This window comes from Dermacentor silvarum, chromosome 1 (genome assembly GCF_013339745.2).
Source record: "Dermacentor silvarum isolate Dsil-2018 chromosome 1, BIME_Dsil_1.4, whole genome shotgun sequence".
Taxonomy (NCBI): domain Eukaryota; kingdom Metazoa; phylum Arthropoda; class Arachnida; order Ixodida; family Ixodidae; genus Dermacentor; species Dermacentor silvarum.
The window spans coordinates 69,633,349-69,658,760 of NC_051154.1; the positions used below are offsets into that span (position 1 = coordinate 69,633,349).

At 48.5% G+C, this 25,412-nt stretch overlaps 1 protein-coding gene across 1 annotated transcript; it reads right to left on the reverse strand.

Annotated features, from left to right (window-relative positions):
• Window positions 1-320: 320 nt before the first annotated feature.
• On the reverse strand, window positions 321-25,154 carry LOC119445405 (kinesin-like protein KIF20B). The gene is made up of 4 exons (XM_049663349.1): window positions 25,146-25,154; window positions 22,656-22,862; window positions 8,329-8,544; window positions 321-813 (listed from the first exon to the last, which is right to left on the reverse strand). The coding sequence occupies exons 1-4, from the start codon at window positions 25,152-25,154 to the stop codon at window positions 379-381; spliced, it is 867 nt and encodes a 288-aa protein (XP_049519306.1). The 3' UTR covers window positions 321-378.
• Between the last annotated feature and the right edge of the window lie 258 nt (window positions 25,155-25,412).

Here is a 25,412-nt window from a genome sequence, read left to right on the forward strand (position 1 = left end):
ATGCTTATACCAACAGTGGAATCCAGGAACGCTGCCCTGGCTATCGGCAAAGCAGACTGAGCGCAGCGTGAAGGTGCGTCCACTTGGCTTCGCTTTTGAAGAAAAATGCAGTACGAGTCTCTGGTGGCCTAATACTAGACACGTAGGCCGCTCATGTGCCGTAGATGGGAGGAAACATGACAACGCCGACAGCGAACGCGCCTCGAGCGTCCATATAATTGCTGTAGTAAAATTTAGAACTAGTCTCAAAACTAGTCTTAGTATTTTATGCTCTGAAATATCAACTGTAAAAGCACAGTAGAAGAGGCTCAGAGAATAAAAATGAGAAAGTTGATGTGAAGCGATGCTTCATTAAAATGGCAAAGGATAAAATCCAGATTACAACGTAAATCCATAACAGTGTAATTGTACCTGTGTGAGCTTGCTCTCTTGGAAGGGCAAATGGATCTTCTTGTATGAGCCACTGAGGTCACGTAGGCCCTCGAGGCAGCAGTTGAGCACCAACAGGGAGTTGTTGATGCGGCCCCCTTCGTGAAGTAATGGCCCTTCACTGCCAGATTTCGATGGCCTCTCTGAACCAGCCAGTTCACACAGCATCAGTGTGCTGACGTGCCAGTTCCGGCTGTCCACCACAGAGTTGACAAGCCGCATATTGAAGACGCAGTGGCTGCGACTAGAGCTGCGGTTCAGCTTAGACTCGGCAAACACCCGATGCGCTTCATCAGCTGAATGTACGGGCACTTCGACGAGGCCGCGAACAAATGTGCGCTCAGCCCGGTCTTCACCCCGCCTTGGAACTGCGCGGCGCTCAGCCTATGGAAGCAGCAGGTCATTGATGCTCTCGTTGTGAATTTCGTAAAATGAGAGTCAAAGCGATGCCTGCTGAAGAAAGACGTGATAAAAAGTAAGGAACGCATCTAGATGGAAAAACATGCACAGGGTAATTGTCCTTATCACAAGCATAAGTGATTAGACAGCTGGTACAAGGCAGGGTTGTTATTTGGAAAGGCCTTGTACCAAATATGACTAGCCCATAGCTGCAAATTCCCTTCTACGATTTTCTACGATTAACTCTTGGTATTGTTTATACTCTTGTCCTGGTCGTGGTTCAAGTAACATGCTTCGGAATGTTACTCTAGCTGGATAGCTAGAGGATGTACCGGAACTTGAATGTATCTGCATTAAAGTAACACTGTGGGGCCACTCGTTCATCTTATACACATTATATAGACCACCTGACTCAACTCTTGACTACTTACTAAAATTAAAGGCACATATGTCTAAATATCAGGACAACAAAGTTCTTTTGGTTGGCGATATTAATATGCCTGGAGTAGACTGGAAACGTTTTGAGACTTTTTCAACCAATACCTGTCATGCAAATGCAGTGTTTTACATAATGCTGCCACATAATTTGACACAATTAGTTCATGAACCAAGGCATTACCAAGGTGCCTCTAAATCTGTTTTAGATTTGGTATTCATTCCGCGTGATTTTCGCACATCCACCGTTGTAATTGATCAAGGGCTCTCTGATCACTACCTTTTCTGCGTTTCTATTCCCCTGGTGCCACTTTCGCAGACTATGAACCCGTCCTTTCATCATGTGAAAGACTATACACGTGCCCACGATGTACGCATTATCGACCACCTAGAAAATTGTCTTGTAGATTTTGTTGATACGGATGTTTGCCGTTTATGGGACCAATTTAAACGCATATGCTTCGACTGCATCAAAAATTTATACCGTCTAAACGTAAAAAAGCACATAAGCATACGCCCTGTATGACGAGATCTTAAGCGTAAAGCGAAAAGATTAAAGAAAAAGCATGCTGACCCCAAACGTATATCTAACACTCTAAATAACCTTGCAGATGCGGTGCATAGCTCGAAAGAATACTACTTCAACACGTCACTCGCAAACTTCATAAAAAATGATTACAAGAAATTTTGGAACTATATCAGCGAAAAAAAAGAAACCCATATCACAAGTTTTTGTCGATGGTTCAATGGTATCTGATCAGACCGCCATTGCTCAACACTTCAATAACTATTTCCATAGTGTATTTTCTGCCCCTAGTGCTTCTCTACCCACCAAAACGGAGGACCATGCTGTAAATGTTAACTTCATTTCTTATCCAGGTGTCGTTGCTATGTTGCTTAACTCGAAGACTAAAACTTCTTGCGGGCCCGACAATATCCCTAACATATTTCTTCGTCGTTATGCCGAGTCTGTTGCAAAATCCATAGTTATTATTTTTCGTGTGTCTTTGTTATCAGCGGAATTACCAGACCACTGGAAGTCAGCCCGTGTTGTGCCGATATTCAAGAAAGACGACCGTCTATTATTGCAAAATTATCGCCCGATCTCCTTAACATCATCGTGTTGTAAACTTATCGAACACATAATAGCTCACAAATTAAACGAATTCCTAGAAGAACACTCAGTTTTAACAAATCATCAACATGGATTTCGAAAAGGATTTTCTACTACAACACAATTGGTTAGTATAGTCCACACCTTTGCAGCTTGTCTTGACACTAACAGTCAAATTGATGTAATATTTATAGATTAAAGTAAAGCATTCGACACTGTTCCTCACGATAAAATAATTATAAAGCTTTGGTTAATTAGCATAACAGAATTGTTTGTTTCCTGGATTTTAGCATTTCTGAATAACCGTAATCAATACGTTAAGGTGGGAGAAGAACAATCGGGCTGCCTTCCTGTAACTTCTGGCGTTCCGCAAGGGAGCGTACTCGGCCCCTTACATTTTTTTGCTCTATGTCAATGATATTGTCAATGTGGTTAACACCCCCGTACAAGTTCATCTATTTGCTGACGATTGTGTTCTGTTTAGAGAAATTACATGCCTTAGTGATCAATGTGACCTTAACTCTAACTTAGACAATGTGTTAAAATGGTGTGAGCAATGGGGAATGCTTCTTAATGCAACTAAATGTGTCCATCTCCCCATAACGCGCAGAAAAGTCCCCTAGACTACGCTTACAATTTGGCTGCAACACCTTTAAAGAAAGTAGCCTGCTATAAATACTTAGGTATAACAATAACCATTAACTTATCGTGGAACTTACACATAAATAACATCTGCTCTGCTGCTTTCCGGAAACTATGCCTTCTACGCCACAAACTAAAAACTGCCCCGCCTAGTGTTAAACTACTCTCTTACTTTTCCTTAATTAGGCCAAAACTTGAGTACGCTTCTATTGTTTGGGATCCTCACACAAAAATTAACATTAAGAACCTCGAAAGAATTCAAAGAAAAAGCGGTCCGATTTATTTACAATAAATTTAGGACTACTGACTCCTCCACTGCATTACTAGCCGCAAACGGCATTGAACTATTACAAATTCGAAGAAAGAAAAGTAGACTAGAGTTTCTATCAAACTTAATTAATCATAGGCTACCCTTAGACACCGCAACATACGTATCCCCCTTGATAAGCAGACCCACTCGACACCACTACTCTCATTCGCTAACACCAGTTTTCGCAAGGACTGACACTTTTGGGTACTCTTTTTCTCCACAAACAATAGCTGACTGGAATAAACTAACTGAAGCATTCCCCCCGCGCCCGCGATCTGTATGCCATTTGTGTAATTAGTGGTGTTATTTCGTGTTAGAGTTTTATTATAACCAAGTTGATTAAATTTTCTTAATCGTCTACCTTATGACGACACACATTGTGAAAAGTTTGTTGGAAACTTGTTGCATCCTGTTCCTTTGTGATTTTTCTTGTGCATCCTGCTCACCCTGCTTGGACTTCTTGTCCGCAGTATTTTTTAAATAAATAAAAAAATAACATTTCTGTTCTTCCCTTTAATATTGATGAATATTAACAAGGCACTATGCCACTTGAAGTCGCACCTATCTCTTTCCTTTCGACTTGTTGCTGCCGTTTCTGTGCAGTCCTATATTTTGAAGGTTCCCCGTTACATATACACTGTCTGCCGTGAGTGAGTATTATCAAAAGGAACCCACTGTGCAGTTTACTGCTAATATCAAAACTTACACTCTAGCTGATTCCTGTATTGGCAAAACTCTCTAGTATCACGCACTATCAAACAATCAATCATTTTATTTAAGCATCAATGAAAATCAATGACACTTGGTGGGTACAGACAAAAAGCCATTATTCAGGCTTGACAGGGTCTGTACCCCCGGGCTTGGCAAACAAGGCACATGATTATACAATACAGAAGTATAAAGGAACCAATCTGTATATTATAAGGAAGATAGGTTTTTCACTGAATGGTCATAAATGCGCTAGTAAGGTCGGAAATGCTAAAGGAACTGATAATGCCATCTTTATACAAATACAAACAAGACACGCGAGCATGTTACATGTGAAGGTCTGAATTTTTAAGTAGCCCAGGTAAGTGGTATTTTAACATTTGTGTGCCGTAATTTGTTCGTATTCTAGGCACCCTCCAGACTTCGCGTACCCTCAGGGTGCGCACATGCTCAGCCTGTCTTAACCCAGACAATTATGTAAAAAACGTGTCGTTGTTTTTCGTAGCCAATGTATAGCGTTTCTGTAACATTGAACGGTAAACCTCATTCACTGGTAATAGATTGAGAGCCTTGAAAATTGGTTCCGTGTGTGCGTCGTATGCAGCATTAACGATATTTCGAAGTGCTTTCTTTTGAAGAAACAATAATATAGCAGAGACTGGCAAGCATCAACTAGTTGTAACTGCCGGGGAACTTAAAATTCACTTAAATACGAAACAGCAATATCGAACAAAGCATAGAACAGAGTTCCACCTTCCACATTGAGCAAACAGGCAAAGCTCTGCTTAGGAGCTCTTGCATCAGAACATTGAAAGTCAGCATTACTTTAGAAAACAGTGCAAAAATGCATTTTTGCACAAAACTGCAAAACTAGTCAAGTGCGAGTTGCGCATTCAGAGCAAGTGATCAAAGTATAAAGTTCCCATGAAGTTAGCTGGTAAGCAAGTGCGAATAGCTCAGCGTGTGTGCCTTTTCTACGAGCAGTCCGCACGTGTGACTGTCACAAAGCGGCATAGTTTCGAGTCATCGACACGCCGACGGCCGCCAAAAACGTCGTGGTCTCATGGTGCGGCATATAGCTTCGAGATAGCGACAGGCCGATTAACGGGCGTCAAAAACGTCGTGGTCTCACGGTGCGGCATATAGTTTCGAGATAGCGACACGCCGATTAACGGACCCAAGTGTGTGCGTGTGTGTATGTGTGGTGGAGTGCGGGGGGGGGGGGGGGGGCAACCTCGGACAGCGGGTAGGTGAATCAACCGTTCCCTAGCCCCTGATTAAAAGGGGCGCAGCCAAGACTTTTGGGAGGAGTCATGAAATAATGAGGTGAACTCTGCATACCCGCAGTTCCCCGACATAGGGAACTAGGGAAAGGAAAGGCTATTTAGGCGCAGGTTTTTGCCCCTGCTAATGAGTCTAGAAGTTCAGCCTGTAATCCGCTGAGAAGCAGTCAAGGAGCTAGTGCCTGTCCAGTATCGCCTGGGCCACCTAGCCACGTCGGAACTCCAAGTAACTAGTTGACGTACGAGACGACAAACCAGCATCTGCAGCGAAGCTCACGCTAGTTCGCCTCAAGTTAGCTCAACCTGCTTGAGGGAAGTCGTCAGATCTAGACTCCCGGGAAACCCAGCCCAGCAATCGCATCCACCTCAACCAGATCGGCTCACCGGCATTCTTTGGGAAAGCTTCGCGCGCCGGCTTCACCGTTTATGGACTTGCTGCTGCTACCCGGCCATGCGTATGACATCGTTTGTTTATTTTGAACTTTGTTTTAGTGAACTACTGTTAAGTGTATTCTTGAATATTTGGTCCGCGCCCTGTTTCATTTATATATGTACTGTTAATTGCTCGTAATATTAATTTGTCGTCATCATTGTGCTATATTAAGCTCAGGTGTGTTAGTTGTCTTGTGTCTTTCTTATTATTTTATTTTATTATTTGTGTATCGTTGTCAGTCGATAAATATCTTGTTTTTTTGTTTACTCCCGATTCTGACTCTTTCACTGTGTTCACTCGAGTACGGAATGAGCAACCGGCTTATATATCCCGTCGATCGACTTCGCGCCGACGGTGAACGGGTGACAGCCGTGACAGTGACAACGGTATTTCATTTGTTGCAAGAAAGGTCAAGTGCCGGTTTCGTGAATCATTGACACACTTCCATAATCAATGCATATATATCCCACGATAGATCCCACACAAGTACGTTTTTGAACAAATTTAGTGTGTAGCAACCTTCCCCATTTTGAGTTCAACACCCAGCACACAAGCTTGCCAACATCAAAATCATGTCGGTAATATCACTTTACTTTCACTTACTTGAGCTTCTTTTATGAAGAAACAGACCCCAAATAGTGCTGCTTTCTTTTTCGCTTAGTTTTGAAAGGAATGTAATGTTTATTAACCACTTATAGCTGCTATTATTTTGCTTAAACACATTTGAATTGCACTTAGTAGGACTTCTCTGCAAGGCTAGAATATCCAAATTTAGTCTCGGGCCATTCGCTACCCCGGTGTGAGATTTGCAGACTCTGTAAAGTAAACTAAAACGGGCATTTAGCACGAAACAATGCCGTTATAGTCGCATGGTTTCGCATTGAAGAAACTGACTTGGCAGCTAAGCCTGCATCTTGTGACTGTCTGTAAAAGAGTCCGTATAGCAGAGATGGTGACTTGAACTTATGCACCTCAATGAATGCAGCCGTATGCGTTTCTTGAGGTGTTAAGTTGAAGTGTTCCCTCGCTGGGAACAGCATGCCAGAACCTGGTGATACCCATTGTGATACGCGGCCGCGTTTTTGCTGTAACACCTGACATGACTTCAAAGTCAGGGTTTCTCGTGTCGCGTTTCGATTTATGGGAGCAGGTTGGGCATGTCGCGAAATCACGAGAACAGGCAACAAGAGGTTAACTGATCAACTGTTTCTGCGCCATGAGCCCACGGTGCCAAAAACCGAGCCATCCTGGCGAGCTAGTGGGAGAAATATGCCCACCTTTGTGTCCTTTCTTGGTTGCCAAGCCTCTGCTCATAGCGAGTTTGACGTACTCGTCATTGCAGATGTGTAATCCACCACTCTGGATAAATTTATGTACACCTGTAGTGTCATTTAAATGAAACTAAAGGAAACAATTAACTTTAACTTTTTTAATGCGTTACCCCTAAACTCCGAAAACAGTTCAGAAGCGGCTTGCGTAGTCAAAAAAGACGCAAAAATGAAAGACTGGCGGTAAGGCCGCTTTTCCTACACCGAAGTTTACCGTGATGTCATAGATTTTGATAGTGTCGCTCAGGCCTAGCTAAACTTTTATAGGTAAAGCTTGACTACATTAAAGTCTTAAAAAATATTTCGCAGAAACTCCTCTAGGAGTTGTCTACGTATGCGTAAGCATTGTGCCAGTTGATCATCTCCACGCAGCCCGCGTCATTATCAATGTTGTGAAACTTTATCCGACCAGTATAAGCGACAGCGCTGCGGCGACAAGAACTGCTGCGGAAGGCGGTGCAATGTGAATGTATGAGGCAAACAAACTACTGCAGGTGGCGGTGCCAGCGGCGCTGATGACGTTCCGATTATTATCAGCCGGTATCGCTCTTAGTGCCTTATCAATCCGCGCGAAACCATTATCAACCGTGACCAACCACACTCCGGTGGCGGCTGCAGTATGGCGCCATCGCGCGGGATCCTATCTTGAAAGCGATCTGCGATGGGGACAGAGTGCAGCGAACGCTGTTAGTTCGTTCGCGTTGCGCTCTCGCCCCTTAGTTCGCGTTGAAGCGAGATTCGCGGGCCCCTATCTTGAAAGCGATCTGCAATGTTGGCAGAGTGCGGCGAGTGCTGATGGCTTCGTGAGCGCTGCGCTCTCGCCGCATAGTTCGCGTTGAAGCGAGAGGCAGCACGAAGGTGAATTCGATGCGGGCGTTATCTTGAAAGCGATTGTCTTAGGGAAAGGACGCATGATTTTTCTCGTTAGGTTAGCAGAGAAATGCTTACGCATTTAAAAGCCAAAAGACTGAACTCACGAAGTTCCAGAAATATTATAGAGTCATAACAGCCCAAATACGAAAAAAAAACACGCCTAAATCGATGACGTCACATTGATGAGCCAAGGCTGGATTTCCAGCGAGCAATTGTTTTGAGTGGAACTTGGGCTTTCATTTTCTCTTCGAATAACATCTCATACCACGAAAGTCACCATCCTATTTTTTCAAAGAACGCTGTCAGTCTAAACCGATTTACTGTTTATTTTTGTAGTATCCCTTTAAAGCCACGACCACTGCAATAATAAGCACCTGTGCTTTGTCGCCGTATCTGCTGTCGCAGCTGCCGAACGGGGACCCATCGCCGTTATTTGAGCGCAGGTGGAAGGCGCTGAAGTCGGCAGCGCTGCGGGCTCTCTCTTGGCCCAACAATTTGCTTTTCAGCGATAGCACAGATGCCTCCTCTTCTGCATTGAATGAGGCCACGTCGTCGTAACCCACGGGGCGCACTGGTGCCCACTGGCACACCTGAGTGGGGAAGAAGAGAGGAGCAGACATTTAGAAAATCACTGACCGATTGAGGGGAGTTTGTACCAGAGAAACAGGGTGGCTATGAGACACTGTACTGGAGAGCTTCAAATGGAACTTGACTACCTAGGCTTCTTTGCAACATATATAGCATTTTTGCGCAGTGCCCAGCCATAACTTGCTTTCGCTCCGGTTCAGCGGAAACGGTTCAGTTCCGGTTGGAAATAGCGGTTCAAACCAGTTCATGTTCATTTGCATTACCCATCAATATTTACAGCAAAAGAACATAAACCTATTGTGTATAAAAACACGACGGTGCTCTCGAGCAGCTCGGAGACAAAAAAAGAAAAGGAAGGCGAGGGGGGAGGGGGGGGGGCATACCCTTCAGGCATCCAGTAGATACAAAGTACAGTTATGCAGATCGAACGCAAACGTTGCGTTGTATACAGCGAAGCGGCTCAGTAAATGCAATACAACTAAACGGGATGGTAGACAATTCTGTTTACCGTGACCTTAGTGATGTCGCGAAAAGTAAGGCTATGTCAGATGTTTGTTGAGGCAAGAGTGGTGCTGAAAGGTATATGGCACAGAAATAGGGGACATGCATATGTAATGCAACAAGCGTATTCCTCAGTGGTAGAGCACTTGACGAAGCGGTTAACCAAGCTGGCTCAGTTGAAATCCGACCTAGCGCGAACCATACGATCGTCAACGTCTTCTTACACACTGGCACAGAGCTGGTGCCCCCCGATTTGCTCCCGTACAATCACTCCCCACGCAGAAAGGAACCAACCTGACGACTTAGGGGAATGACAGCACAGGAGGGTCATAGCATGGTTTCAGCAGTGCTGCGTGAAGTGTTTCACGCCCTCGGCAGAGCTGGTCTGAAGATGGCTCGAGCGGCTCGATGATATAGTTGACGGGAGATGTTTTCTCTACTACTCGGTAGGGGCCGTGGTAATTTGAGAAATGCTTGGTGGAAAGGCCGGGAGTAGTGGACGGTACCCAGAGCCAAACTAGCATTCCCGGGGAATAGTGGGCGTTAGATGCGAATTCATCATGGTCAGATTTTTGGCGACATTGCTCTTGCGCGGTAAACGAGCAAACCAGTTGACGACAGTCTTCAGCATAAGCAGTCGCTTCGGAAACAGGGGTGGCTTCAGAAACATCGGGTCGGTAGGGGAGAATCGGGTCCATGGAACGTGATGGTTCACCACCATATAGAAGAAAAAAAGGAGAGAAGCCGGCGGTAGTTTGTGGCGTAGAGCAATAGGCGTACGTGACGAAGGGGATCACCGGGTCCCAATTGGAGTGATCATCAGACACGTACACCGCAAGTATATCTCGAAGGGTATGGTTGAAACGCTCCATCATGCCGTTTGTTTGAGGAGTGTACGCAGACGGGGTGCGGTGAACAATGCGGAATTCATGGAGCAGGGCCTCGTATTGCAACCCGGTGTCGACGAGGAGAGACGGACTCTCGGAGCAGATGAAGAGGAGACGAAAGCTTTATACAATATGTACAGATATAGCAGGAATAGCAGGTAATAGCTGGTAATAGCTGTTAATAGCTGGTAATAGCAGTAAGAGCGCACCAGACCGACGGGGTGACTGGTGGCGACTCTCGCTTCACAAAGAGCCGGTTCTGCCTTAAATCATTTTTTGGGCTCCTCGTCAGCAGGAACGAGGTGGGGCGGAGAGCTGACGTCACCCACGTCGCATTCTTCTTTCCACGGGGCAAGACCTGGTGCCACTTGACCCGCGTCTAGTTGACTCGTCGTGGCAAAGATGGGTGCTTCTTGAAGTCCCCCCGCGCATCGAATTCTTGATTTGTCGCGCAGAGGTGGGAGCTCCCGTCGCCTCGATGACAGGCACGTAGCACGGCACAACACTCCATAGCGTTTCAGAAAAAGACGCGGCCACGATCGCTTAATAATTCACGTGGTACACCGTGTCGCAAAATGAGGTGGTGAAGAAGGAAGCGAGCAACGTCTTTCGCAGTGGCAGCTGGCAGCACAGATGTTTCAGCGTACCGTGTTAGATGGTCCACGGCGACAATGATCCACCGGTTGCCTGCAAGTATTTTCGGGAGGGGACCATAAAGATCAATGCCAACGCGGTCGAATGGTCGTGCAGGGCACGGTAAAGGTTGTGGAGGACCAGCGGTGCTATGAGGGGGTGTCTTGAGGAGTTGGTACGAAGGGCATGACCGCACGTACTGGCGAATGTATCGATACATGCCACGCCAATAATATCTCAGGCGTAGGCGGGCGTAGGTCTTGAATACGCAAGCGTGGCCGCATTGAGGATTGTCGTGAAAGGCGCAGCATATGTCCCAACACAGATGACGGGGGATAACAAGCAGTCACCTGCGGCCATCGGCTTGGTTATTACGGTGGTACAACAAGCCTTCACGAACAACAAAGTGTTGTGCTTGACGACGAATGGTGCGTGAAACAGATTCAAGTGAACGTTGCTCAGCCGGCATGTCGGTGATGCTGAGGGACGACGAATCGCAGGTGGAAGTTTGTAAGCAAAGTGGGTCAGAAGGCAGCGGAGAACGGGATAGGGCATCTGCGTTCCGGGCGATAGTTGACACGTATGTCGCATTCTTGTAGGCGTAAAGCCCAACGAGCGAGGTGACCAGTGGGGTCTTTCATAGATGACAACCAGCATAAGGCATGGTGGTCAGTAACAACGTCAAACTGGCGTCCGTATAGGTAAGCACGGAATTTGCCGATTGCCCAAATAATTGCCAAACATTTCATTTCCGTTACGGAATAGTTTGACTCTACCTTTGTTAGGGTACGGCTGGCATATGCAACGACATGCTCGTCATAGCCGTCTTTGCGTTGGGCGAGAATGGCACCAAGACCGACACCGCTAGCGTCCGTGTGAATTTCAGCAGGCGCATTGGGATCGAAGTGGCGCAGTACTGGAGGGGACGTAAGGAGTGTCCGGGGTGTCGTAAATGACTCATCGCAATCTGGATTTCATGCCGAGAGGTCAGCGCTGCTGGCAAGTGGTTGAGTCAAGGGGGCGATCATAGAGGCGAAATAATTGATGAAACGCCGAAAATAAGAGCACAAGCCGATGAAGCTACAGAGCTCTTTAAGAGTGGTTGGTTTGGGGAACTCGGCAACGGCTCGCAGTTTGGCAGGGTCTGGTGGGATTCCCTCTTGTGAAACGACCTGGCCTAGAATGGTAAGCTTTCTGGTACCAAAGTGGCATTTTTTTCAAGTTTAATTGCAAACCGGCGGCCGTGAGACACTCAATAACTTGCTTTAGGCGATCGAGATGAGATTCAAAATTGGCAGAAAAGACAAATATGTCGTCTAAGTAGCAAAGACAGGTACGCAGGCGCGTTACACAGGCCGAAGGGCTTCATATTAAATTCGTATAATCCATCAGGAGTCACAAAAGCCGTTTCTGGGCTCTCTGCTTCAGCCATCGGCACTTCCAGTATCCAGAGCGAAGATTCAGGGAAGAGAAAAATTCTGCACCTTGTAGACAATCGAATACATCGTCTATTAGTATAGTAGAGGATAAACATCCTTGCGTGTGATATTGTTTAGTCGGCAGTAATCCACGCAAAATCTGACTGAGCCGTCGTTTTTGCACCAGTACGACCGGAGAAGCTCAAGGACTGTGTGATTGCTGTATCATGCCACGTGGCAGCTTGTCATCGAGTTGTTCACTAATGACGTCGCGTTCGGCTTGTGACACGTGGTAGGGACGCTAATGCAGTGGAGCATGGTGACCAGTGTCAATACGGGGAACAACCGCTGACGTGTGCCCCAAAGAAGGTTGGCCGAGATCGAAAGAGGGGCGAAAACGGCCAAGCAATTGAACGAGTGCATTGCGCTGAGCTTTCGTGAGCGCGTTATCGACGCTGCGCAACAAGACGTCGTGGTCGGGTGAGGCGGATGCGGCGGCAGAAGTGACGCCATCGATAGGCAGTGGTGTCGCATCGCAAGGCGCATCAAACGGGAAGATGGCATCGAAAGTGTCGAGACACCCAACAGATTCGCCATGTAATAGAGTTTAAAGGCAGGGAAACGGATTTCACGCGTAAAGTGCACCGGAATCATCAGCAACTCTGACGACTGCAAACGGTAGGGCAAGGTTCCGGCGACGCGCACATTCCTCAGACGGCGAAAAAAGCACAGTTGAATTGGGGACAGCGTCACAGTTGACGGACACTAAGGTGACAGAGAAAGCAGGGATGACGACATCAGCAGCAACAACCACTTTAGCAGAAGGGCGAGGGTCATCGATGGTTGTGGTTCAGAACGGAGACAAGGCGAGTTGTGCACGAGCGCAGTCGATAACTGCATGATGAGCGGAAAGAAAGCCTCAGCCCAGGATAACGTCTTGCGACGCATGAGAAAGGACAAATTCGACAATGTAGAGCGCATCTTGAATTAAAACCCGAGCGGTGCAGGTGGCCGAAAGTTTAAGGTGTTGCCAGCTCGATGTGCGTAGCGAAATATCAAAAAGCGAAGTCGTCACTTTGTTCAGTTTGCGGTATAGAACTTCACTAATCACACAAACAGCTGTGCCTGTGTAGACAAGAGCGTTCGTCGCGACACTGACCATAAACACTACAATCTCATTAGGCGGCGAAAGATGAAAATTTCGACGTTGGCGCAGTTCTTGCCTCAAGAACTGCGGCTATTAGATTTCCTCCTGGGCATGGCTGGAACGCCGAATCATGGGGGAAAGGGAGCGGCGGCGGGGAGAAGGAGATCGGCGTGTACTGAAGGCGGGGCGACGTGAGTACGAGTCCGTGCGTCAGGTGTAAGGCGGTGGGTACCCTGCTGAGGGACATGGCTAAGGTTGGGAGCGTCATCGCGAAAATATAGTCCGCGTCGGCGACAGAGGCCCGCAACATGTCCCGGAATACCGCAAGCGTAGCACACTGGCCGGTTGTCCGGAGTGCGCCAGGGTTTTACAGCTGGTCTCGGATCCGAGAATGACCAAGAATGAGCCCATATCGAGTATTACATAACCCAATTGGCTAAGAATGGCGAGTGAAAATGTAAGGCAAGAATCAAAGCCTTTGAAAATAATTAAGAGGTCGGTGCTCTTTAGAAATATCTATTTGCCGACATTATGGCTAATGGATTTGTGACGTGACTTGTTTTATTAAGAAAACAAGTCACGACATACGCTCACTGGCACTAATGTATCAGCCAAATTTCCGTAATATACAAACCGGATCATCCTGTGCTGCCTACGCAGCCACTTGTGAACGGCGTAGGCGAACTATAGGAAATTAAAGAAAATCGAAGACGCCACCGAATATTATGCCTTGTGTCTTAAAGAGATCAGTGTGCTTTAGAGACTAAGAATAGCCGACATATATGTACAAGATATTTTCATGATTTAATGGTTTAAGGGGGAGCCCACATTTGCGCCAACTAGCGCTATTTTTATTGCGACAGCAATTATATGGACACTTCATCCGGATTTCTGCCGTCGGCCTCGCCGTCGCCGTCGCCATGAGGTTCCGTATAGATTCCAAGGGCGATAAAATCGTCTCCGCGCGCCGTATGCGCGAGCGAAAGCGCGTGCGGGACGCGCGCTATCACGGATGGCGAACGCACGGCGGAAAACAAACGGGACCGTCCCGCGAAAGGCCGTTGGGGTATGGGAGGGAGGGAGGGAGGGAGGGAGGCGGGGCGGCGCTGTGCTCCGGCGCCAAAGGCGTATCTTACCATTTAATCTCCCACGCGAAAGCAAGATACGGGAAGAGGGGGGGAGGGGGGGCGGCAGCTTCTCCTCTGCCAACAACTTCTCTGCCCGGCGGTCGCCCGCACCGTCTCTTATCTCCACACGGCTCTGACCTTTGTATGGGCTGTGCATTTGCCGCTCAGTTTCCGTTGAAGCGACAGACCGCGCGAACCTGCGCTTGCTGCCAGCGTTTTGACAGTCGTTGGCTGCGGTCATTCAGTGTGATTTATTCATGTTTGCTTGTGCGCGCTAACACCACGATTGTTAATTCAGTTAGTAAGCCAATGTGTCCAAGTTTATGCAGCCGATAAAACTACTATCTATACTCCGAATAGCGCTCTACTAATTTGCTATCGCAATCGATGCTTCGCCCTTCGGGCGAAACTGCGACATTTTTTTTTTCGGTCAACATTCAGTGCAATACAAGCAAGTTTAATTTAGAAGACAGCCACCGGAAGACGCGAGAAAGAATACCCTTGTAGAAGGACCTGGTGCCGCGTTCAGATCTCCCATTCCGACAGTCAGCACCAGAGGTCATGTCAGATGCATACGATGACAAAGAATTTGGTAGAAAAGGAAAGGCAGGACGCAAAGCTGCACCGGAAAACGAGTGCAAGAAGACAAAGTGTGCAGAAGGAGAGTAAGAACGGCCATGGCTCTGACATTTGCGCAACTGGCACTCTCTTCCAAAAGGAATAAGGCTGGTCCTGAAGGACCAGACACATGTAGAGATTGCTATTTGAGGTGCAATCTTGAGGCGACATCTCGTAGCCATCCGCACCGCAGTGCGCATCTTGCGCGGCACTATGCTTTTCTTCTCTCGCTTTCGCCATACCCTCCTCCTATTACTGGCTCCTGCTTCCGCGGCACCCTCCTCCTCCGCTTTCCTCCTCGCACTGTCTTCGCTCTCACCGCTTTTTAAGACCCCCGTTCCGACCCGCGTTCGCTCTTTCATCCTCTGCGCTCGTTCGCTCGGTTACGCCGATGCACGCCGAAGGAACAGGCGCCTAAGAGCTGAGCTCTAAAACACTCACATAACGAAACGTAGCAACAGCCTTAATAGAGAGCCTGGAGGAAATCTGTGCCATTTCTTTCATATTTATTGTGACAATTATGGCAATGTATGCAATTATGCCACACCAGCGATGGTGCGGAACTATACAGCCTGCTGTCTCCAAAAAACATGCACAGCCACCAGCCCTCTCCAAGTCTGCGTCGGGCAAGCTACAGTCGAACCTCGTAACGAATTCGTATCCTACACGAAAATGTATTTGTTATATCCCATATTCAATATAAGCATATATTCATTATTGGCTAATATAAGTAGGATATAAGTAAGTAATATAAGTAAGGAATATAAGTAAGGAATTTACTTCAATATTATCTGATAATTCGTTACAATCGTGCACTGCATGCAACCTCAACGACGGCTCAGTATTGCTCAGTATGACTGTGCGGGAACCAAGGAGAAACACACCAATTTTACTATTACACGAGAAATAATTCTAGGAAAAGACACTAACCTGTCAGGAACATTGCATGGAACAGATCGCAAATACACAATAAGCTCTGTAGTTGGCATGTCTGCCTCCAAAACGCACATTCCTGGATTAGCTCGAGTTTGATTCACAGTGACAGCAGTTGGGGTGCAATCTTTCTTTGGCAAATGTCGAGAGGTGGTGCCCGCAGTGGACAGGCGACGCGTCAACAAGCAATAAGTCACTTATTGATGACTACAAGCAATCTCATTTAAATCCCTATCAGTAGTTTTCACCAGTAAAACAAAGTGCAATGATGGGCCGCAAGTGGCACTGCATGCAACCTCAACGACGGCTCAGTATTGCTCAGTATGACTGTGCGGGAACCAAGGAGAAACACACGAATTTTACTATTACACGAGAAATAATTCTAGGAAAAGACACTAACCTGTCAGGAACATTGCATGGAACAGATCACGCAGGTTACCTTGTCAGATATGGAGAAATTGCTCTATCATCATCAGCAGCATCATTATAATCATCAGCCTATATTTATGTCCACGGGAGGACGAAGGCTTCTCTTTGCGATCTCCAATTACCCCTGTCTTGCCCTTGCTGATTCCAACTTGCACCTGCAAATTTCCTAACTTTATCACCCCACCTAGTTTTCTGCCGTCTTCGACTGCGTTTCCCTTTCTTTTGGTATCCATTCTGTAACTCTAATGGCCCACCTGTTTTCCATCCAACGCATTGCCCAGCTCAATTTTTTTCTCCTAATGCCAATTAGAATATTGGCTATCACCGTTTGCTCTATGATCCACACCGCTGTCTTCCTGTCTCTTAATGTTCCATCTTTCTTTGTGTGGTCCTTGTTCTAGAGCTTCTTTGTTAACCTCCGAGTTTCGGCCCCATATATGTTAGCACCGGTGGAATGCAATGATTGTACACTTTTCTTTTCAACGACAATGGTAAGCTCCCAGTCATGATTTGCCGATGCCTGCTGTATGCACTCCAACCCAATTTGATTCTTCTGTAAATTTCCATCTCATGACCAGGGTCCCCTGTGAGTAATTGACCTAGATAAACGTACTCCCTTACAGACTCTAGAGCCTGACTGGCGATCCTGAATTCTTGTTCCCTTGCCAGGCCATTGAACATTATCTTTGTCTTCTACATATTGCAACGAGACAGTGAAGGGGCTGCTACTGTCGGTCGGACGAAGACGACGGCAACGAAGTAGCCAGAGGCGCGCGACAGCCTTGCATCCGTCGCCGCTGCTTGTCCAGACCTTGTATATAGACATACCCCCTAAATAAACGTTATCCCCGTAACATCTTTTGGTGGAAGTGCTGGGTAAACCTGTCAACGTGCCGGCTCCGTCAACCAAGCCCGGAACTTCGAAGCGGTCGCCGTCTTGGTTGCTCCGCGATGACCAGTGAAGTGCCGACGGTGCAGCAGCCACCGGCTCCTGTGATTCTTTTCCACCCACAAGACCCGGGAACTTTTTCTGGCACAGATGGCTTGGATGTCGAAGACTGGATCGACATGTACGAACGCGTCAGCAACCGCAACAGGTGGGACCCCACGGTTATGTTAGCCAACGCGATATTCTATCTGAAAGGAACGGCACGCGTGTGGTACCGGACGCATGAAGAAGATCTTACAAGTTGGGGCGCTTGCAAGGCGAAGCTGCGTGAGTTGTTCGGCAGATCATTTGACCGACAGCAGGCCGCTAAAAAGGAGTTGGGATCTCGTATCCAGACGACCACTGAATCGTACATTACGTACATACAGGACGTACTAGGCCTTTGTCGCACAGTTGACGCAAAAATGGTCGAAGATAAGATATCGCATATTTTTAAAGGAATAGTCGACGACGCGCTTAATCTACTGGTGTGTAAGGACTGTACGACTGTACAGGTGTGTAAGGACTCTACGGTTGAAGCCATATTTAAGGAATGCCAGCGTTTTGAACCAGCGAAGAGTCGCCGCATCACCCGCCAGTTCCTTCGGCTACCTAACACCGCCGCCACATCATGATGAGAAGACCTATCGACGCCTGTACAGGCTACAACGTCAGAAGATGTAACGCGTATTGTCCGCCGCGAAACTCTAAGCTCTAGCTCCTACGGCCGATCTTCCAGATGTTCAGTCAGCCAACCTGCCCACCGTGTCACTCCTACAAGCAGTCGTGCGCCAGGAGTTCGCGAACATGGGATTATCATCGGCCGTCTGTTCCATCCGTACATCCGAACGTACCCCTGCAAAGGTCACCCAGAACATGGTCTACCATTCGCGCTACAGAAACCCGGCTGACTGGAGGACGTCAGACGACCGACCCATATGTTTCAACTGCTCTCGCGTTGGACACATTTCCCGTCCCTGCCGTAGTAGCTGGTCGTCGCCTTCAAACTGGAGCACTGGATCTTGGAGTCGTCCTGGAGGCAACATTCGATGGTTTTCCCCTCGCTGTAATCCACATGCTTCCTATGCTTCCGATGCTGCCATTCCACACTCCAGGTTTAGCCGCTCACCGTCCCCACAGGGCCGTCGATCTCGATCGCCACGACCATACCGGTCATCGTCCCCTGCACGGCCTGGCACCTACGCTCCGGAAAACTAAGCCGTGCAGCTCCCGGAGGTGACGCTGCATCAGTGACCCGATATACAAATCCTCTGTTGACTGTACCTACGCGCCGAAATCTTCTGGACATTCAAGTGAACGACGTCACCGTTACGGCCCTCATAGACACCGAAGCGCAGATTTCAATAATGAGCGCTGCTCTCCGTACTCAGCTCCGCAAAGTGGTTACGCCCGCAATTCAGAGCACAGTACGGGTTCGTGATGGCAGCTCGTCAGCCGTTCTTGGTATGTGCACCGCCCGAGTGTGCATTGCTGGCCATCAGACCATTGGTTTGTTTGCCGTGCTTGCGCAGTATCCCCACGATGTGATCCTCGGCCTAGACTTTCTCTCGACGCACTCAGCCCTTATCGACTGCTCCACAGGTGTCCTTCAACTGGAACTCCCTTTTGACGCCCACGTACTATCGGACACTCCCAGCCGCTTATATTCTGTCGAGTTCCTCGACCTGCCACCGCAAGCCTCCACGTACGTCCCATTAAGTCCCTCTCCTCCTGTGTGCGATGGTGAATACGTTGTTTCCCCGATTCTCGACGTGGTCCTGAGGCACTCTGTCGTTCTCCCGCACACTGTGGTTACCGTACGCGACAACAAAACCTGCCTGCCGCTTTTGAACTTTGGTCTTTCTCCCCACGTGATACCTGCTGGTATCGCGCTTGCCACCGTGTCGTCGTTGCAGGAATGCGCGACTTCTTTGTTAGCCGTCGACGGCCCTCGAACTGCTTCCGGCTCTCTCACAGCCACCTCGTCGCTATGTGCCAACTTCGAGAAAATGATATCAGCCGACCTCCCGCATACGCATGCAGAAGATCTTCGCCGGGTCTTGCTGTCGTATTCCGATATCTTTGATCTTGAAAATCGCCCTTTAGGCCAGACAAAAGTTGTTCAGCACTCCATCCACACCGGTGATGCTCAACCGGTTCGCCGGCGCCCTTATCGCGGTTCCGCTGCGGAACGTGCCATAATGCAAAAGGAAGTCGATAAAATGCTGGCCCAGAACATCATCGAACCGTCCTCGAGTCCTTGGGCCGCTCCTGTTGTGCTGGTCAAGAAAAAGGACAACACCTGGCGATTTTGTGCTGATTATCGCCACCTCAACAAGATCACGAAGAAGGACGTCTATCCCTTGACCCGTATCGACGACGCACTCGATTGTCTTCACGGCGCCCAATATTTCTCGTCTATTGACCTTCGCCCAGGTTATTGGAAGATTCCTGTTGACCCACAGGACCGCGAACAAACCGCATTCTTAACTCCCGATGGCCTCTATCACTTTAAAGTAATACCTTTCGGCCTTTGCAATGCGCCGGCCACATTCGAGCGCATGATGGATTCGCTTCTTCGTGGCTTGAAATGGTCAACCTGCTTGTGCTACCTTGACGATGTCATTGTTTTTTCGCCAACATTTGACAGCCATCTTCAGCGCCTCTCCGCCATTCTCGAGGTATTCCGCAATGCCGGTCTCCAACTCAACGCCTCAAAATGCCGTTTCGGACGCCGTGAAATAACCGTACTTGGCCATCTCGTCAACGCGACAGGTGTCCAGCACGATCCTGAAAAAGTTCGCGCTGTGAAGCATTTTCCTGTACCTTGTTCGGCTAAAGACGTACGCAGTTTTATAGGCTTGTGCTCCTATTTCCGACATCTTATTCGTAATTTCGCCGAGATTGCGCGTCCTCTTACTGCGCTCCTCAAAAAAGACATTGCCTTTACATGGGGCTCACCCCAAGCTGCCGCTTTTTCGGCGCTTATAGATGCCCTCACGACTTCCCCTATTTTAGCGCATTTTGATCCGACTGCTCCGACGAAACTTCGCACAGATGCCAGCGGCCATGGAATCAGTGCCGTCCTCGCTCAGCGTCAGAGCGGCCACGACTGTGTTATTGCGTACGCTAGCCGCCTCCTGTCCGCACCGCAGAAGAATTAATCCATCACGGCACGAGAGTGCCTTGCTCTTGTCTGGGCTGCCGCCAAATTTCGTCCCTACCTGTTTGGCCGCACCTTTACCGTCGTAACTGATCATCATGCCCTCTGTTGGCTTTCTTCGCTCAAAGACCCTACAGGCCACTTTGGTCGTTGGGCTCTGCGCCTCCAAGAATACTCATTTTCAGTGGTGCACAAGTCCGGTCAGCTTCATCAAGATGCCGACTGTCTCTCACGGCATCCCGTGGATTCCCCTGACGTCACCGAGCAAGACACCGACGCCTGCGTCTTCTCTATCTCGGACCTCGTTAATATACGGAACGAACAACGCCGCAACTCGACTTTACGGTGCATCATCGACCGTCTCAAGTCCGCCACACCCGACCCTTCACTCCACTTGTTCTTCCTTCAGGACGGCACCTTATACCGCCATAATATGCATCCTGAGGGCCCTGAACGCCTCCTTGTCGTGCCTGCCCATCTGCAGTCAGATGTCCTTCGCCAGCTTCACGATAGGCCCACTGCTGGTCACCTTGGTGTCACCCGCACGCGCAGAACGGCGTCAGGCGCCGTTTCTTCTGGCCTGGTCTCTATTGCTCCGTCCAACGATATGTCGCTAGCTGCGACAAATGCCAGCGCCGCAAGAGGCCAGCTATGTTACCTGCCGGTCTACTTCATCCTATAGACATTCCCTCCGAACCGTTCTTTCGTGTTGGGCTCGACCTTCTTGGCCCCTTTCCAACCTCGACATCAGGCAACAAGTGGGTCGCCGTCGCGACCGACTACGCGACGCGATACGCCATTACCCGTGCCCTCCCAACCAGCTGCGCTACGGATATCGCCGACTTTCTCCTTCATGACATCATCCTGCATCATGGTGCTCCTCGACAGCTTCTGACCGATCAAGGCCGATACTTTTTGTCTCGCGTCATCGATGACATCCTTCGTTCTTGCTCTACCCACCACAAGCTCACAACTGCTTATCACCCGCAAACGAATGGACTCACAGAGCACCTGAACCGAACTCTGACCGATATGCTTTCAATGTACGTCTCAGCCGATCACCGCGATTGGGACGCTACTTTGCCGTACGTTACTTTCGCCTACAACTCGTCCCGACATGACACACACTGGCTACTCCCCGTTTTATCTCCTGTATGGACGCGAACCTTCTCTGCCTCTCCATACTTTACTTCCTGTCAGCTCAACCACCACGTACGTTCGCTACGCCATAGCGCGCGCCGACACAGCTCGCCAGATCGCTCGTGAACGGCTCACAGTGTCTCAGGCTTCCCAAAAAGCCCTGTATGATAGTCGCCACAGAGACGTTTCTTACTCCCCAGGCGTCCTCGTGCTACTGTGGTCTCCGTCCCGCCGCATCAGTCTCTCCGAAAAGCTATTGTCCCGCTACGATGGTCCTTACAGGGTGCTACGTCAAGTCACCGACGTTACGTATGAGATCGAGCCAGTCACCGCGCCAGCGCCGTCTACGCCCCCGCCCTCTGCTATCGTGCACGTTGCGAGACTTAAGCCGTACGTAACTGGACCCTCTGGTCCGTCGTAGCAAGCACCGGGTCGGCGCTCTCGCCCCGGGGGGGGGGGGGGGGGGCAGTGTCACGAGAAAGTGAAGGGGCTGCTACTGTCGGTCGGACGAAGACGACGGCGACGAAGTAGCCAGAGGCGCGCGACAGCCTTGCATCCGTCGCCGCTGCTTGTCCAAACATTGTATATAGCCATACTCCCAAAATAAACGTTATCCCCGTAACAATATTATTCTTGACCCCAATTGTTCCATACAGCGCCCTAAAGGGGCCCTAGACTGGCTTACACATACTACAAAGGCAACAAGGCGAGGAGAAGAGGGCAAGCAGCTGCTGTCATTGGCATATCACATGACAATATATCAACGGTACCTATATGTGCATCCCGTTCTTCTGACTGCCGACTAGGGCCAGAATAGGGCAGAAGTAACAAACAGTGGCAACCAAGAAATTATGTGAACCAGCGCTAGACAACGGGACATGAGACGAAGGCGACACAACACGTCTCCTGTCCTGTTCCCCAGCGCCGGTGCACGTTATGCAAAACTAACGAGCCTAACGCTGTGTGTCAGCAACCAATAAATGTCGCTGGAACTATCATTTCTGCAATGGCTTTGTCTTCGACAAGTAAGCTTTTAAATAGTTTTCATGAAGTCCACTCATTGAAGCGTTCACTCAAGCTTGAGACATCCCTTATGCAACCATTGTTGATCACTTGATGTCTCCATCTTCCAGTGATCATCTGTCGAGTGCTGGGCAGAGTGCGAGAAGAAATATGAAAATTCCCTTACCCGAGGGCCCAGCAGCCTGAATACTCTTTCAAGAGTGCGAAGCACCACTCCTGGGTCCGTGGGCGGACCCTCCATGGTGTGCGTCTTCCCGCAGGTAGTGGGACCGTATGCAAAAAGGAGCACGTTGTCGCCCTTCACGAAATCATCCACACGATCCTGCACCGCCTCCTGAAATACGTGCTCCTGGCTGCTGCCCTCTGCAAACACCTGGGCATAGAGGGGAACAATGTGATAAAACACATTCAAGAAACATGGCCTACAGCCGAGGTTTATTTTTGGATTAGGCATTGAAGAAGCGAAGGAATACTTGAAAACACGGCACATCATCTTTCCCAAGCGGAAAAGCTGACGAACACGAGACATTGCAAGAACGATGCCGTCTTCTATGTCCGTCGTTCCTCTGATTCGTCCGTTTCACACTGGTGAAACTTACGAAACAATACATGCCGCAGGGATAAGTGGACGCGTCCACATTAAAACTTCAGAAATACATGACAGCAAAGAAGATAAGGGAAGGTGCAACCTGTCCAACCAGTCCTCTTCGCTGTCATGTCTCTGTCTGATTATAATGTCCAAGCTTAACCTAGAATTTCAGTAGGCGAATTTGTACAATATAACTGTTGCATTTGCCTCTACGGTGTTGTCAAGTATGACGAGTCATAATGCGGGTTCTTTCAGTGCACTTAAGGTACATTCAACTGGCTCTTACCGTGAACTATGCAATTATGTGGAGCCCTCTAGAAATGGCTTCCAGGTAAAGCCTGCCCAAGCTGAACATTCAGCTGATCCGAGAGGAATCGAAGGAGTTCTGTGACAAAATGTCTATCAGGTTTCAATCGTGCTCCAAGCTCGAAGGTGAAAGCACCTCTTGAAGAACCAAATGAATCTTCCCAGTTTTGTCCTAGCACTCTAAAGCAACCAGTCAAACGGACAATTAGAAATGCCTCGTTAGCACTCGGTGACTCATTATGAGGCGTTGCCACCCCCCCCCCAAATAACTGAATATATTTAAAAATAAGTTTTTAATGGAAAATGCCAGCATTAGCAGGTTTTAAAACAATGGCGCTTTTTTAAAGCGAAAGCACTTATATGGCCACTCCAGGCGGATTTCTGCCGTAGTAGTCGTCGCCGTCGCCGTGAGGTTCCGTATAAAGTCCAATAGCGATAAAATCGTCGTCTAGCGCCGTATGTGCGAGTGAAACTTTCCCGGAGAGCGAACGCACGGCGGAGCGCAAACGCGACTTCTTCCGTCGCGCGAAAGGCCGTGGGGGGAGGGAGTGGGGCGACACTGTGCTGCGGCACCAAATGTGTCTCTTGCAACCGGGCGCAAGAGGAGCTGGAGACTAAATCTCCCACGCGAAAGGAAAAAAGCGGGAAGCCAGCGCGGGAGCGAGGAGGTGCGGCTTCTACTCGGCCAACAACTGCGTACTTGCACTTTGCGCCACTGCGGGCTGCCGCGCGCACCGTATCTTGAAAGCGATGTCCACACGGCTCCTACCATTGTATGCGCTGGGCTTTCGCCGCGCAGTTTCCGTTGAAGCGATCGATAGACCTCGCGAACCTTCGCTCGCGGCTGCGGTCGCGCTTGCTCACGCCAGCGTTTTGACATTGGTTGCATGCGGTCATCTTGTGTGATCTATTCTCTTAGATAAAGAGAATTCGCTCCTGTCATCATATCTTTAACGCATTTTCGCCTTTTGGGCTTGTTTTATGAACATTGCTGCTTTTTATGCTGACCGCGTAGCGGCATTCCATGACAAGCGTTATTTATGCGCTCTTGACGTGTTCTATTGACAGGATCGCGCAGATCTGTGGGTATTTAAGCCGGTGGTTCTTCAATAATAAAAATCAGTTGTTAGAAAGCGCTCGTCCTTGTGTCTCCTTTTCTTCGTCCCTGTTTGTTTGCGCACAGAAACTTAAGAAAATGAATCTGTTCCAACTAGGCCGACTCGCAGTTATGCTTCAGTTCATTTCTAGTTCTTCCGGCCCTCTTTCTACTTGTCCGAACTTTGGCTTAAACAACCCAGCAGTTCTGGTGCCTATTATCGCGGTCTGTGAATGCAGAGCACGGGTGTTAAGCTGGTTCCTGAAACTTGGAAAATGCCCAAATGACGTGTTGCTGGTGACCGGATGGTTGCCCCCGTCAGCAGGACACGGGAGAAGAATAATCAAGATCTTGAGATCAGAGAGCCATAGACAGGTTAGACATTTCAAAGAATGTCTAAAGGTGGCCTGTTCGTCTCCTTCCGATGGTCTGTTCAATGTGAAGGCTTTTCGTGACTGGTGCAGACAGGCAAATATTGTAACTGAAGCCATGTGGAACGATGTGCGTCGGACATTGCCGAAGAAGAAGAAAAGAGATTTGCCAGAGGGACGCCTTCTTATACTAGGGGGCGCAACGGTGGAAGAACGACATCAAGAGGTACTCAAGCTGGGGCCAAAGTTCTGCGTGGAGCCAAGGATCGGCATCGTCGACAGATTAGCACTTACAAGGGACATTGCTAGGAGTGTACCAGAGAAAGAAAAAGAACGATGTGTGGTGGAATGTGTGGACGTGGTGGCCAAGGCTTCGGTAAGCGATAGATCCAGACCTAATGTTGATAGGACTGCTAAGTATTTGGTTGAAAACAATCTGCGTGTAGTTCAAGCAGACAAGGAAGGCTTTCTGGTTGTTGTACCAAATGATTGTTATTTAGAAAAAGCTTTCCTAGCGGTGGACAAGTGCTTTAGAAAAAGTGATGTGAATGTAGAAAACGT

What these genes read in the sequence shown, in the direction of transcription:
- LOC119445405 (XM_049663349.1), bottom strand. An exon ending in TCAGGCTGCTGGGCCCTCGG is followed by an intron (nt 8,545 to 22,655) that starts GTAAGGGAATTT and finishes TTCCCCACTCAG; the next exon opens with GTGTGCCAGTGGGCACCAGT. An exon ending in GATACGGCGACAAAGCACAG is followed by an intron (nt 814 to 8,328) that starts GTGCTTATTATT and finishes CTGCTTCCATAG; the next exon opens with GCTGAGCGCCGCGCAGTTCC.